This window comes from Temnothorax americanus, unplaced genomic scaffold (genome assembly GCF_048541705.1).
Source record: "Temnothorax americanus isolate GAGA-0224 unplaced genomic scaffold, ASM4854170v1 Scaffold20, whole genome shotgun sequence".
In the NCBI taxonomy this organism is placed as follows: domain Eukaryota; kingdom Metazoa; phylum Arthropoda; class Insecta; order Hymenoptera; family Formicidae; genus Temnothorax; species Temnothorax americanus.
The window spans coordinates 2,477,051-2,493,596 of NW_027509339.1; the positions used below are offsets into that span (position 1 = coordinate 2,477,051).

Genomic DNA, 16,546 nt, shown 5'->3' on the forward strand with positions numbered 1-16,546 from the left:
TAAATGCTCTTGAGGGTGTGCGGAAGAAGAACACCGCGCCTTTCGATTTCGAAGAATTTTAATAGCCATAATGTATATCACTTTTGATGCATTAAGAATGACGAGAAACAGGGCGGACGTGTCACGAGAAGCCTGATTTTATGTCGACATGCCTAAAAATACCTAAACTTATTACGAGTAATTTGAACTCTCGACATACATTTGAAAATTGCTCCAACATCTTCAACAGTGTTTCGATTGAAGTTATTTCTTTCTGTTGAGCGCCGAATAGAGGTAAAGTAGAAACAGAGTTATAAAAAGCACTTTATTATAAAACTATTTATAATCTCCAATAAAAAGGCAAATTTTTGATTAGCGAATTTCGAGGTCGGCTTGTCGTTTCTATTTATCACGAACCACATCGCAATTAGAAAAGATTTTGCAATTGAAAAAAATTTCTGGTCGAAATGACTTCGTTTTCTTGTCAGTTATAATGGACATTTGAATGGGCATATCCGAACAATTAAAAAGTTACCTGATCGCTAAATTAGAAAATCAATTCCAATCGCACGCTGTAATTGAACAAAATGCGATTATCGCAAAGGAGATTATCCGATTCCTCTTTTTCTATTCTTCGTTCTTCTGTAAAAAAAAAAAAATGCTGAATTCGCGAAAAATTCACTCGAGCGCACTCGCGGTTCTCAAATCGACTGATCAAAACTGCAGTTTCGCACGAGTTCGATACGGTAACGCGGGGGTTGGATACGTCAGCCTCTCGGCGAGGAATCTGCCAGGTAGATCAGTCGGACGATGAGCCTCGTCCAAGTTGTGTCTCGGCAAAATAACAGGTGTACCGTATGTGAAAATGGGTTTAGGTCACTTGCTGATGGTCACATTGACGTTACTCTGCACAGGTAAAAACATTTCGCGACTTTTTGATAAAGTTTTTGCTCTCTCTTATCTGATCTTACTGATTATTACCGGCATTTTAAAGACATTAAAACATGTTAATTTCTAAACGCATAAGTTAGAACGTATGCAATATTTCAAATATTGAACACAAGAAAAAGAAAAGTAAAAAATAAAAGTAGATAATTATTTATACACATAATTAAGTAATAATTTTTACACATAATTAAATACAAAATAAAAGGAAATAATTATATATTTTTGAAAAAGAGAAAGAGAATAGTTAATGCGTGAGTACATATATTAATCTTATTCTAAAACAGCACAAAATTTCGTTTAAATTAGCAATAATTATTAGTTTTTATGTTGATATTGTTATGTTTTTTTTGTCGCTTGCAAAATTAATATTTAATTTAACACATTAATTTGTTTTTTATTTTGTATCCTCAAATTTTTGAAAAATATAATTACTAAAAAGATTTCTTGTTCTTTTAATATTGTAACATCTATTTGACATTTAAAAAATTTTAATTATGTTAATCGCTAATAGAAACTGGCGTGTTTAAGAATTTATTGCTTTATTATACCCTTTTTCAAAATAAGAAAGATGTATTGCACTTATATATCAATGTCATTTCGCTAATAAACTTATTTCTGTAAATATACTTCTGAGACTGTTTGTGTATGAGAGACTTGAAGACGATGACTTATTTTAAGTGAATGCAAGATGCACATAACATGGCGGTAGCGCTGCGCTTATACTTACCTGATGCTGACCGAATACTTACGTCGATCGGCTGATGAACGCATATAAACCGCGCGTCTAAATTTAAGATTTGGACCATGCTTTGTTCACGAATTTAATTTTACTTGGTTGATCGTTTCAGCTAGCGCGCGATGACGGCATTGCTGCGACGAAAATGCAACGTCTTACTCGTTTGTCACAAATTTCAATTACATTACGAATGTAAATTCACAAAGTTTTTCTTTTAACGGTGCGTTTGGTCACATTTTTTGCGCCAGCTTTGAAGATAGAAAAGAAAAAAATTGCAAGAAATCTTTATTATTACATAATCAAAAAGAAAATAAAAAATAGGTCTGCAATTTTTATGCCTTTTTACTTCTCATTATGCGTTTTTCTCTAAGAACGTATATTACTCGTGGCAACAATTGATACATAAAAGTGCATTCATTCAATCAGTCAATGTAGATTGAATGAATCACTCTGCAACGTTCGCTCGAATCACGACCGTTTAGTACAGATGAATGAACGCATTCGACTATTTGTACGAAAAGTAATCCACTTTGACGAATTAAAAAGGAGAGCGAGTATTCACCGCTCCTCTTTACGTTATCGTTAATAGAATGCGCTGATAATCAAATGGTCGGTCGGTCGGTCGGTCGGTCAGTTGCATACTGCGATGACTATGACCTGACATAGCCCGTGTATACGTTAAACCTCATGCGATAGCTCCTAGTATAATCTCGGGGTTATCCAGTTAGATTTACGTCGCGTTCATCAGTCGTACACTCGTCGTCATCGCGCTCGTGTGTCACCCATCGCGATAGTCTCAGGTGGTTCCCTGCGATGCGTCTCTTCTGCCTAATCGCTCTTCTAGGTAAGGGCTCTTCTACTCTGCGACAGCTGATTCCCGCCCGCATGATTACTCTTTTGTCACTTCGCTTAATCAGAGAAAATATCAATTTGAAAAAATTAGTAGACACAAGAAGAATATCTCTCAGAATATATCTTCTCTTATTAATGCATTTGCCATTTCTTGGGTATGTCTGAAATATTTGTAATATGATTAGATACTTAATCTAATAATTTATCATTTTAATAATTTTTCGAAAATTTTTGCAACCGTTATCTAGTTTTGATAGTCAATTCATAATATGTAAATGCGGAATAATTTCATATATTTTTCTCATTCTTAAAAGCTCACTTCTTTTTTTCAAGACTTTTGCAAATTTGTGAGTATATATTTTATTTAAACTCTCATTACTATTGTTCTATATATTTTTTCACGAACACAGCTAAGCGATATTAATTTTGTATTTTTTTATTAAACTTTATTTTAAATTTACAAAAATATCATTATTAAATTTTCTTATTAAAAAGCACCACTACTTGAGAATAAATGATATATATAGAAAAAATAATATTTATTATTTAAAAATTTATATGATAAAATTTATATGATAAAAGAATATTTCAAGATAAATATTGTTACTGGAAAAAGTATTTTAATCCCAAAGTTTGAGATTGTAAAACTAGTTTTTTTCTCCAAATTTGATAATATAATGAAACTTATGTGTTTAGAGTAATAGAGGGAAACAAAAGGATCAATTTTTAAAATTCTATTGCAATAGGTTTGTCGAAAAGAGTAATGGTGATTCATTGAGAGGTAATGCCAATGTAGTGCACAAAATAATCACTTTTTAACCAGAGAAATGCACGAGAATCGTAGAGACGAAGGCTCGATATGTGTCTATAGTATCGAACTATCTTAAGCATCCCCAACTATGAGCGAAACTCGTATATGTCGATTAGCCGGTCTTACGCCCTATCCCCGCAGCGGAAGCGTGCATTATGCATCATTAAAATCTGCGGGTCGTTTGAATGATTTGGCCGTTGTTGCGGCCGGTGCGCTGATCTAGAAAGCGCCGGCGTTTATCCGCCGATTGTGGTCTAATTGCCGGCCGCGCATGGACGGCTTTCGCGGAACGATCGCTTTATTCCTCGCACCGCGTCACTTTCTTCCCGCGGCCGCGACGAGATTCGGATTAGGAATAAGTGCGAACAAATTCGTCGCGGTCCGAGCGGTCAATGCGAGGTCAATTCTGTTTCCTGTCGTGCGCGTTCAATTACTTATTAGGCCCAATGGGACGGACACACGCTCGCGATATGGCGAACCGTTCGCGTGGCGCAGTGACGTGGAAATAATTATATTTTATTAACTGTTCGTGCGAACTCGTGAAATTGATATTGCGAGCACGAGGTCAGCGCCGGCTTTAGATCGCGATTATTATAGTGCTCACGTTTATCCGCAATTTGTCTCATTTGAACGAATTTGCATGTAATGCTGAAACCGAGCAGCCGGATTGAAACAAGTCGGAATTATCACATTGAGGCGTACCGTTAATTATGCATGGAGATCACTAACAGGAATGTATTACCTTATTATGCGCCTATCAGTTCGTGTAAAATTAATTTCAATGGCAATCATAATTACTGTGATCGATAGTATTATTAATTGAGTAGTAATATTAATTGAAGACTATAATGGCGTTAATATTGACATTAATATATTTGAGAGTTAATTTGTTTTATTTTTTCAATATTGTTGAAATTTATAATAAGTAATTATTTAAATATTAATAACATAAATAATAACACAAATTTTTATCCAGTAAAAAATGTAGAAAAAAGTCCCAGATGAAAAAAAGTTGTTCTAATCTAAAGCATAAACATTATTATTTTGTGAATACTGTTTAAAGTTAACAATTCGATGTAAAAAGATGCAGTTAGATATGTTTGTTTGATTCATTTGTGTATACAAGGTTAACTCGATTAACTATTTTAATTGTTTGTTAGAATGATCTAATAACGCTTAATTGTTGCGAATTTTATTTGTGCATATTTTTAGAGTTTTAGACTACACTCTTAAAAGCTTATTTCTCGAGAGTATAGTTATTCGTTGAAAAAGGAGTATCAATTTTAATTCAAAGAAACTAACGAGTATTATATAATTACAGGTTTACAAACATCGGAAGCATCTGACTGGGGATATTGGGGCAAAAATGGTAATTACATAATGATTACGAGGAAAGTTTTATACGCTGTTTACATATCCATGCAAATGTATTTATAATTCACCTATTAACGTCACACAACGTAACGTCACACGAAGGTGCATGAAATATTTCCTAAACTTAAGCTTTTATCTAAACAAAAAATTAAGCATTATCGATATTAGGCCAGGGTCATGGAGAGAATGATATGCTTACACATATCATTATCTTCCTACCTTGCCAGACAGTTTTATCGGAAATTTTAACTATGCAACATAATAATTTTATCTTAATGGTGATAAACCTTCCAAGAATGTACGAGGAAAGTACCGATTGATAAAATCGATCAAGTGAATGATAAGCGATTTCAATATCGATGTTTACGAAATTTCGCGATAAGCATATGTATACAATTTCATCTAGCTTATATGAAACTTACATTCAAATCATTAGCGACCTAATAACAACAACCTTGAATGTCAGTTAAAGGTATTTGAACACTAAAGTCAAGTATGTGTATATTAGTATAACAAAACAGCTTCTAAGTAAAAATATATTATTCGATAATAATGTACCGTGAGACTTGAAAATATACAAGTACATTTTCTGGGGAAACTTTATCACTTTATTACAATTTAATATATTTATACATGTTTATTATACTAGAAGAATTTGATGCGTTTTATCTCATATGTTTTATCTACAAACTTCAAATATTATTGCTCAAGCTCAATTGTTATCCGAATATTTTATCATTTAGTACCTATATGTCTATATCTTAACATATGTGCGTAAATTAATATTACTGCGAGTTTAATCTATGTATTTTATAATTATAAAATTTTACATAGATATATGTTTTCTTAGTTTCTGTTACAATTTTAATTACTGCAAATAAAGTAAAGAAGGCAAGTCACACGATTTGCTCGATCAAGAGGATCCGCGGGAGTAGAAGGTCTTACACGATTCTCCATTAGATCAGATCTCTTGAGAGCAATTACTTTGCATCAACCGTGATTCGACTGTCGTCGACAATCATTTTGAATATAAGGACTTCGCACTTCAGAATAGGCAAATACCGTGACGTACCTCTCGTTATAAATTTATTTAAATAAAAGGTACGAATAGACAGAAAATATATATTGTAAAAAATGTAATATATAAACATATGCGTATGCAGACGAAAAGTGCAAAAATAAGATCATTATCAATATACGCGAAAAACTGTACATTATAGGGAATTTTATTACGGATGATATATATCTTTTTTATTTCTTCCATATATGCTGTGAGCCATCGTTGTCTTCTTGCTTCGAATAGTAATTCGATACTAACCAATCATAGCGCGTTAACGTATCAATAATGTTGACATAATTTCGGAATGTATTATTATCATTAAAATAGGACGTTCGCACGTTCAACGCTGCTGCGTCAATGTTTTAGCGCAAAAGTGTTTCAGAATGAGATAGCATTTAACGTTGACGTGTCCGTGGCTCAGATTTTGAAGACCCATAACATTAAGAAAAAGTATTGATAATTATTAAATGTATAATATCTATATGTTCGCGCGGCGCGTAAGAAAGAAAATGGAGACGTAATGGGACGCACTGACATTGACACTGATACCTAAAAGCGTATGCGACATTTTGTTTAATAGCCAAAGTATAACAATAAACAAAGAAAATAACTTAAACAACGACGAGTCGTTGGCGAGTCGCGAATGGCAAATGGCAAGTGCCATGGTGATTGTAAGAAAGTGCCAGAGACTACGGGCCTCTGGCAACATTTAGCGGGAATGATAGACTAATATTATAGATTTTGCGAAATTGTTATGACAAAGTTTCAGATGCACCGCTAGCGATTATCTCTCGTCTAGGTAAATATCGATAGCCGAAGAAGCTGTGCCCACGAAGTTCCTAGAATGACTCGAGTTTGCAATGATATATCGCTATCATATAAACTTAGACTTTGATAAGACTGTCGTTGATACCTTTGACTGTGTTTGATAACCTTTGACGAGTCTAGCGTTATACTTTTTAAGCTATGAATAATGACGCTCGTGTAATCTCGAACACTATATATAAATTATTAATATATCTATGTAGATTTTTGTAACTGTGAATAATAATATAACAGCACATTTTTCTCTTTTTTTTTTAAGTAGCAATAAACTAACATTTTATTATTAATTTAAGAATAATTTATATTTTGCTGTAGTTATACAATTGTATAATTGCAATCATATAAAAATTCCTATAATTATGTATGATGTCTGCAACTTATTTTAATATTATCAAACGCAGAAATATCTTTTAAAAAAAATACCTTTCATAAGTTTTTTACGGCTCTTTAAATTGTAGTTCTTTTAAAACTTATCAATTCTGTTTTTAACGTATTTTTTCCGTAGTAATAGATACTTTATAATATAAATATTAAATTCTGTTACACTTTGTAATAAGTGAAACATACTGCCTACGTGTTACTCAAGTTTGAAAATGGTTGCATAGGACCAGAAAACTGGCCGGGAATATGTACGACGGGAAAGAAGCAATCACCGATTGATATTGTGACGGATGATGCCATAAGAATTGATCTCGGTGCTCTTAAAACCTATCGATACGATTTCGCGTTTCCTAGCACGCTGATTAACACTGGACATTCCGGTAAGTTACTGTTCCAATCAGCGTTCTTGGTTGAACATTTTTTTAAAAACTTTGTCCAATATGAGATATTGAATCAATGAGCACGAGTCCGCAATATATCCCGCAATAATACAACTATATTTCCTATGTACTTTCAATATCTTTCAATTGGAATTTTCTCATAGTGCAAATTCAGCTTCATAGCAGTGTGCCAATCCATCTCAGTGGCATAGTTCTGTCATCGATATATATTCTGGAACAAATGCACTTTCACTGGGGCGCAGAGCATACCGTGGACGGTTTACGTGATCCATTGGAGTTGCATTTAGTGCATTACGATAAAAAGTATTCGAATTTTAGCGTAGCGGCGCAACACGAAGACGGAGTTGCCGTGGTCGCTGTTCTATTTGAGGTGATAATATGTTACTCGTTTTTAGTGTTTTTACTTCTTTCTACAGTGGAAATTCTCTCAAGTGTACACGGACACAACATTAATTAATGTTTCGTGTTTCGTTATCATTTTCGTATAGTTATCATTAGATGACAATCCGGATCTGGCGCCGATTGTAGAGGCTACGAGGCTGGTATCGCATTGGGTGGGGCACAGCATGGCGCGCATAAGGACCAAGCTGATACCTTTATTATTCCTACCAACGGATCATACGACTTATTATCATTACGAGGGATCGTTAACTACACCCGGATGCCAGGAATCTGTACTGTGGTTTGTTATGACTGAAAAACTCAAAGTGTCAGAAGCGCAGGTAATTTGAATATAAATAATAAATGTATAGAACGTTTGTTTCTGTGAGCATTAATTTTTTTAAGATGTATGCTACATATTAATATTTTCTTTTTACTTGTAATTATTCTACTGGAATAATAAATTAATAATAATATTTAATCTGCTTGCAGATGAACGTATTCAGACACGTGGAGAGCAGCAATGGCACGCTGAAGTTCAATTACAGACCTGTTCAAAACCTCGGCAACAGGAAGGTGTACCATCGCCTAGAGGGCTATAATAGCGCGTCCTCGAAAATTTCCAGGAACATGATCTACATAGTTCTTAGTAATCTTTTAGCCAGACTTCTATACAAGAATTTTTAATGTGAGAACTAAGTGCCAAATCGGACTTGATGTTACAATGTTTAAAATGCGATAGGATAACTATGTGATATACATAATTTATTGCACTATTTTGGAGAATGTGCATTTATTATGATTAATATACTACACGATCGTATAACTGCATTATTTGGAAAGCAATGTTTTTCACAAAAACATTGAGAGCTGTCATAATTAATTGTCAAATCATAATTAATTAATAATAATATATAAAAAGAGATAAAGGGGTTACAAATTGCGAAGAATCTCCTTCTCATATATGTATAATTTGCCGCAAAATTCTGTGAAGATATACTAGATTCCAATTTTGCATGTTGTTAAATATTTAAATATTAATTCGTGTATAAAGAATTCGTTTTGTACAAACTAGGTGATGTAACAAATACAGCAGTATATTGCTATTTAATATTACCTAATATATTTGTAACATGTCTAATTGAGATATTAATAATTAAAAATTATCGATTTGCGAGCATATACTAAAACCAAACGTAAAATGAGAGCGCATTTTTATAAAAGAAATGTTCACATTTGTATGTATATGAAATATAAATTATATATGTTAAATTTAATTGTATATATACATATATATACATATATATATATATATATATATATATAATATTTTTTATTGTTAGAGAGAGAGAGAGATAGTACCTTTGAATGTGCTTCTTTCGCATCTCATCTAGGGATTATATATTAATAAGCTATGTCGCGGGCGGCTATGTGTGTGTATGTGTGTGTGTGTGTGCGTGGCACTATTTTATTATATATGGTGTCGCGATCTGCCCAATTCCGGAGTAACTCCGATTACGTGTTGTGTGTGTTGTACAGGTGTCGGGAATATATCACTTTGTATGGAGCAATCAGACGAGTCGCACGCGTTTTCTTTCTACTCCAATCCTATAATCCTCAACATATATTATGTAATTTTATCTATAATAATAATAACAGATTTACATATAGCCAAAAATGAAATGAATTTAAAATCATCTTAATAATTAAGTTTTATATATAAATTCTGCTTTATTTTATATTTCTTTTACAAAATCTTACAAATTAGCTCTAAATTAATTAAAAATTAGAAAATTAAATTCTTATATTTTATAACTAAAATTACTCTAGTTTGATTTATTTCTTTAATAAAGATATCTAAAGATTGGGGAGAAGATAATAATATAAAAGAAATAATTAATATATGAAAAAGATAAATTTAATTAAGAGATACTTTTAATTAGAAACAAATTTTTAGGATCACAAAATTCTTATTCTTAACACGTTTCTAAAATTCTTCTATTAATATAATAAAACTTACCGTAAAAAAATCAGTCAGCATTCAATGAAAATGTATACATTAATTATACCGTGGAAAAAATAGCCTCAAATCACTTAATATTCGTAGTTCGTTTACCGTCTAAATTTACATTAGGAATTTCGTTACCGTAATTATGACGTCGACGGTAATTGCAATGTGAACCTTATTCTCTCAAAAATAACGTTGGACGTTATCTGAATAGCGTTACGGTGAACGATGTGCAGTTTCGCTTTTCGACTGATAATGTGAATTTATACAGTGAACGTATCTATATAGTTCAGATATCGTTATCATATCTGAGAAAGACGATATTGCAAAAACGTCCTATTAGATGATAGCGTCAGATAGTACTAATAATAATTTTTGCGACGTCTCTGGTTTTCAGCAGTTCTACAATGTTCGACCGAACATAAGATAATTGCCGCGAAAATGTAGGGATTAATACGACGGACTTAATAATCATTTATGCTCTTAATAAATAGAATAAAAAGAATACAGGACTACATTCAACGAACTGTCGCTCAATGTATAGTGATCTCTCTATGTTTCTATTATAATGCAAAACCTCACGAAATTATTATCTTTGTCAGGGACGTGGTTTGACAACACTTAATATTCGATATATCTACACGTCAATGATCACAGAGCAAGCAGAAATAACAGAGAAATGGAATGAAGGGAAAGAACTGTCACCCTTCGCCGTTCGACTGATCACAATGTATCAGTAACAGACAGAGAGGAATAAAGGGAATAACAAATTTCTTGACATAGAATTAAATATAATTATGGAATACTAAAGGGAAATTCACTCATTTTCACTTATGAAGAGAGAAACGACAGCGGTACGCGAGACAGATATTATTGGAAGAGGAACGCGAACAATTGAAGTTTTAATTCTTACACGCTGCGTTTTACCACGACATTTCCAATATTTACAATACACGCGAGTACGCGGCACGAACGGAATGGATTTCAGAAATGCGAATCTTTTCAACAGTCGAGTGAACGTGCTCTCGGGGAATTTATTACCGGTAGCAGCTGATAATTCGCGATTTTCAGTGATCTGTCGCGCTCACAGCGTCGTCGTATGGTTAATAGAATTGGTTCATACGATTGCGTTTGTCTTCGGGCTTTTCCTAGCACCGGAAGGGAAGAGTCTGAAGGACGGCACCGTCTGCGCCGTGGTCACTTTGGAGGCGTCTTTTATGCTTACGCGTCTTTACTCGCGCAAAAAGCTGATGGAGGAATTCGTACGGAAGATAAACGGTAACTTGCAAAATGCGGATGAGATTATGACGGATATCGTAAAGTCGGCCATAAAACCCATAGTAAAGCCGTTCCTGATATACGGAGTGACCAGCGTGATATCCATCACGATATGGACCGTACAGCCGGTTGCATTGGTTTTCGAGAAGTCTACCTTTTTCTATGGAGATTACAATTTGCCAGCCGCTTTCAGCGCCGAGCCGTTCTCCAGCCGCGTTCTGATTCCCTCGAGCATTTTTATGACAATTGGCAGCGTTTATCTGTTTCTTAAAAAATTCGGCGTGGATGTGTACATGATGCACTTGGTATTGATGTTAACGGCCCAGTATCGATACACGGCGGAAAAGCTCATGATACTGTTTCGGGATCTACAAAACTATCACGCTGAATCTCAAAAGGAACCGTATCGTTCTAGGAAAGAGCGATGGATGGAAAGAGAATTAAAAGAATTATGTCAGCACCAAAATACTGTTTTAAAGTAAGTCCATAATAATGTGATCAGCTGTGATCACTAAAGTAAATAAGCGAATTGAATAATGGAGTGAAATGCGTTTGAATCGAGCAATTAGAATTTTTCTTTGGGCTTTTAATTAGATGACAACACTTTTGAGTCAGTGATGACGTAAGGAAAATAAAAATCTTTAAATCTTCTTACTTCTTACAGACCTTAATTTTACTGTTTAAGAAAATATTGAAGCTTTTATTGGCTGCGTGGCTTTTTTACAATATTTTATACACTCTGTCCTTTCTTACAGCATGTCATTTATATTAAAAAAACTTCTATCAGTAAACTTCAGCTTACTTTATATCAACAACGTGTTTCGATTCTGTTTTATAGGTATCTTACTAAGCTCAGTGAGTAATAATAACTGATATATAACTAATATATATAACTGATTATATAATTATAAACCATTATTCTCTAAAAAAATTTACCTTATAAGTATAACTATTAATATAGATTAATAATTTATTATACGTGCTTGCCCATCAAATGACTTTTTTTTTTAAATTAAGGATATTTAATAAGTATCAAAGTAAAATTTTTTAAAAATTATTTTTGCATAATATGTTATATAAATTAGATTTTTATTTAATTTAAAATTTAAATTGAAAATTTTTTCAATTATAAAAGTTAAAATGTGTGTGAACCTTTACTTCTAAATACATTTATGTTATTCTTTATTTGAAATATCGCTATAAGTGTTTTATGCACTTTTAGGTACCATCAATGACTTTTGCAGAAGGAATTTCGGTCGTCTCATTTACTATTGGTTCGCTAACACAATTCTTTTTATTGTGTTCTTCTATTCAAACATTATTAGACGCAGTAAGATTTATCACTTTAATAATTTATCACTTAATCATTACAATTATGTTCAACTGTAATTATGTAAATAATAAAAATAATTATGAAGTATATGTACACGTCAGTGACAGGTGTAAATACTGTAAATATATGTAATTTATAACTACAATCTATGACATATTCTATATTTTTGTGCTATAATTATATTAGAGTACTGAAATAACGGATAAAGCATTTAATGAAGGCTGGTATCAATTTGGACCACCAATAAAACGTACATTTATATTACTGATAATGGCTAACAACCTGGAATGCAGAATTGCAGCAATTGGAAAGTTTAACCTGTCACTGCCTTCATTCATGACGGTAAAATTTATATCTCTATTTCTTACATACGTCTTGAAAGTATTTTAAGCCTCTTACATCGTATTTTCTAATGGTGTTTTAGATCATAAATCAATCGTATTCAATCGCCCTCTTGTTCTTAAGAGCAATATAAAAAAAAAGTTGTTTTTCTCACACATGTTTAAACTCGGTATAAGATATAAGATAAAGAATAGTTACTTGTGAGACAAAAAGAATTAAGATACATTTTTTAAAAAACATGTAGATAAATTTTTGTTTTGCATAATAAAATTTGAAGATTATAGTTATAATAATATAATGAGTTACAATATAGAGAAAGCGTTAAATATTGCTAAAAAATTTAATCCTTGTCTATCACTCTCTTATTTCTTATTATTTCTCGAATAAAAAATAAAGGAATAACCAAATTTAATGATTTAATTTGTTATATTTATAATATCTCTACTCATTGTCTGTTTAATAGTAGCACTACTCATTGTCTGTGAAGATAATGTCAGCACATATAACGCAAGTTTGTGATTCTACAGGAAAAAATATATGTCCTTATATACCAATTTACGTCTAATTTTTCCGGAAAATCGGTCAACGGCTAAAGAAACTCTTGTCACTGTAAACTGTAATTTTGTCAACGTATTTATCTTCGTCTTCTATTAATCTATTTTTTTATTAATCATTATTTTCTTAAATTCTTGTCAACGATTTACTTTACTTGTTGGTCCTTAAACGAGTTTAAATTTAGTACATTCGATGTCATTTAGTCATTAGATTAGTCGTTGGAATATCCTCTTCAACAACACGTATACTTGGAATAATACTGTAAAACCTTCCGTATTTCTGGAACGAACAGGGAGAAAGGTGCTATAAGATAACTGCTATTTTATACCGTGAGTGGAATTACATGGGACTATGTATATATAGTCGTATTTTCATGGCATGGTAAATTAAGATCTCTTACTCGTATATTATTACGATATTTAGTTAAATTTATCTATTTTTTTAAAAAAACATATTAAATATTTTTTAATCATATACTTATATTACATACTTTAAGTATAATCTTACGATAATCATGCAGTTGATTTGTACAACGCTGAATGTATTCCAACACTTTTTACACTTATTTTGCTCACCGCAAACAAAGCCATAGTTTACTGCCGACTGAGATGCTCGTCGATAACACTATGCGATTTCCTTGCGGTCTGCGACAGACATCGTTCCATAAGATAATTATCACTTTATACCACAGGGGCAATTGCGAGAAAATTAGCGATTATATTTGCTTTGCGACAAACGTACCGAAAAAGTTCTTCATTGAATTTATCGTCGTTTATTAGTACGACATTCAATTATACGATACACTTGTACAATGATCACAGGATAAAAATAATTACAATGAAATGAATGTATACTGTCACTGTTTGCCGTATGACTGTATACAATAATGTATTAATAAAAGCTGGAGAAATAAAGCATCAAAGAGAATAGCGAATTATTGAAAATAGCCGAGCGTTGATCAACAATTTTTGAAATACGAATAGGATAGATATCATATACCTCTGTAAAGAAAGAAACATTTTCACAGTGACAGAACATAAAACAAGAGTTAATGCAATCTCGAGCAATCGAATATTATAATTTTGAGGCTAAATTTGTCAAAATTAGTTTTATTTATTGCTGAGCGAATGACATGAAGAAAATGGACTTCCAAAACGTAAACCCTCTAAATGTTCGATTAAATATGATCTCAGGCAATTTGTTACCGATGACTAGCGACGATTCGCCGTTTCCTGTAGCGTGGAGAATATACAACATTGTTATATGGCTAATTCAACTGATTCAAACCAGCGCGACGATCTGCGGATTTGTGTCAGTGGCAAATCGTGAGACTCTGCAGGATGGTGGAACGATCAGCATCGTGGTGAGCATTGAAGTATTCATTTTGCTCACGCGTATGTACGTCTACAGAAATCTAGCGAGTCAATTAATCCAAAAGCTGAATAGCATTTTGGACTCCGAGGACAAGAATATGAAGAACATTGTGCGTTCAACCCTGAAGCCATTAGAGATTCCGCTCGAATTTTACTGCATAGCTGGGACTGGATCTGTAATACTATGGTGCTGTACACCACTCGCGCTGATCTTTAAGAAGAAATATTTTCTCTACGAAGATTTTGGACTGACGGCAGCCTTCTCGAAGCAGCCGTTCTCGACAAGAGTTTTTGTGCTGGGCAACCTTATTGAAACCATTGCCAGCGCTTACATGTTTCTAAAGAAAGTTGCGATGGATGTCTATATGATAAATCTCGTATTACTGTTGACAGCGCAGTATCGCTACGTCGCGGTGAAGCTCGCAAAAATACTTCGCAATGATGCTTCAGAAAATGAGAACTATGAATCCCAAAAAGAATATTATTCTATAAATTTATTGACGGAGAAAAAGATGAAGGTGTTATGTCGACATCATAATACTATAATTCTGTAAGTAATTGAGCGTTCGCTAACTTTATAATTAATGTTATTTATTTACTAACTGATTTATTTGCTAAATATTCTGAATACGTACTTCTAAATTTATTAGGTAATACGAAATTAATTTTTTTTTTAGTTTTAAATCAATTACTCAATATCTAATAGATAAACATTGTTTTTTTTAGCACGACGTTGATGTTAAAGAAATTTTTATCCTGGAATATGAGTTTGATATACTTAAATAATATTTTTCTTTTCTGTTTTGTCGATATCCTCTTCATAAATGCAGTAAGTAAAAACTGACACATAACATCTAATTATCCCAAAAATACTTTCTGGACAACCAAAAACACGGAATTAATTTAATTGAATTATTATTTATTTTTCTTAATTATGATATGTTATAAGTATGGGTCGCATTTAGGTGGTATCGGGGGCTTTCCTCGAAGGATTTATACTCATTGTATATATGTGTGGTGGATTAATACAACTTTATATTCTGTGCTTCTGCGTTCATCAATTATTAGACGCGGTAAATTCTATTGCAAAATAATTTTATCCTTTCTCCCTTTTAGTTAATCAAACAATTAAAAAAAATTTTAATTGGAATGTAAATAAATTTTTGTATCTTTAAAATTAAATAACTACACAAAAAATAATTGATTTTTAATTTTAAGAGAAACTGAACACAAAATACTATCGACAATAAATATTACGTGTAAACATATAATATGCGTGTTGTTAATATATATATATATATATATATATATATATATATATAATTACTTTTAATCTTTTAAATATTATTATTTTCTGTAAAATTTAGAGTAAAGAAGTGACAGATGGAGCATTCCATGAGAAATGGTATCAATTTGGGCCATCGTTAAAACATATATTCAGGATGATTATAATAGCTAATAATTTAAACAGTAAACTTTCGATTTCTGAAAAGTTTAGTCTGTCTCTCCCTTCATTTTTAGCGGTAAGATTACTAATATTGCTATATTCAATATTATTATCTAAATTAAATGTATGTCATAATATTGACATTACAAATTATTTTTTACAAATTTCGAGCATTTATTCAGATACTCTGAGCTTTAGATACTAATGAGCTATTTAAGCATACATTTAAATAAATTTTTCTTAATTCCTAAATGTTGTTTTAGATTTTAAATCAATCATATTCGATTGCTCTTTTGCTTTTCAAAGTGAAATAAAAAATGACGAGAATATTTATTCTGTCTTGAACGTTGCATCTGTCTTTTATGCATTTTTATTTGGTAATGAAATATTTAATTATAACGAGCAATCAGTATTGTAAAAATTGGTGCTGCTTGTTTCAGGACAGGTCTTACGAATTAAGAA

At 32.2% G+C, this 16,546-nt stretch overlaps 3 protein-coding genes across 3 annotated transcripts; all 3 read left to right on the top strand.

Moving 5' to 3' along the window:
* The first annotated feature begins 774 nt into the window (after positions 1-774).
* Positions 775-9,319, top strand: LOC143897382 (carbonic anhydrase). The gene is given in 7 exon segments (XM_077406002.1): positions 775-819; positions 821-893; positions 4,648-4,695; positions 7,191-7,346; positions 7,511-7,737; positions 7,856-8,089; positions 8,241-9,319. Coding segments are annotated over 7 exon segments (963 nt in total). The 5' UTR covers positions 775-789; the 3' UTR covers positions 8,436-9,319.
* A 1,041-nt stretch (positions 9,320-10,360) lies between these two features.
* On the top strand, positions 10,361-13,514 carry LOC143897376 (uncharacterized). Its single transcript, XM_077405997.1, has 4 exons — positions 10,361-11,512; positions 11,790-11,889; positions 12,257-12,364; positions 12,554-13,514. The coding sequence occupies exons 1-4, from the start codon at positions 10,590-10,592 to the stop codon at positions 12,755-12,757; spliced, it is 1,335 nt and encodes a 444-aa protein (XP_077262123.1). The 5' UTR covers positions 10,361-10,589; the 3' UTR covers positions 12,758-13,514.
* Positions 13,515-13,988: 474 nt separating this feature from the next.
* Positions 13,989-16,481, top strand: LOC143897377 (uncharacterized). The gene is made up of 5 exons (XM_077405998.1): positions 13,989-15,187; positions 15,364-15,466; positions 15,603-15,710; positions 16,005-16,160; positions 16,348-16,481. The coding sequence occupies exons 1-5, from the start codon at positions 14,397-14,399 to the stop codon at positions 16,396-16,398; spliced, it is 1,209 nt and encodes a 402-aa protein (XP_077262124.1). The 5' UTR covers positions 13,989-14,396; the 3' UTR covers positions 16,399-16,481.
* The last annotated feature ends 65 nt before the right edge of the window (positions 16,482-16,546 follow it).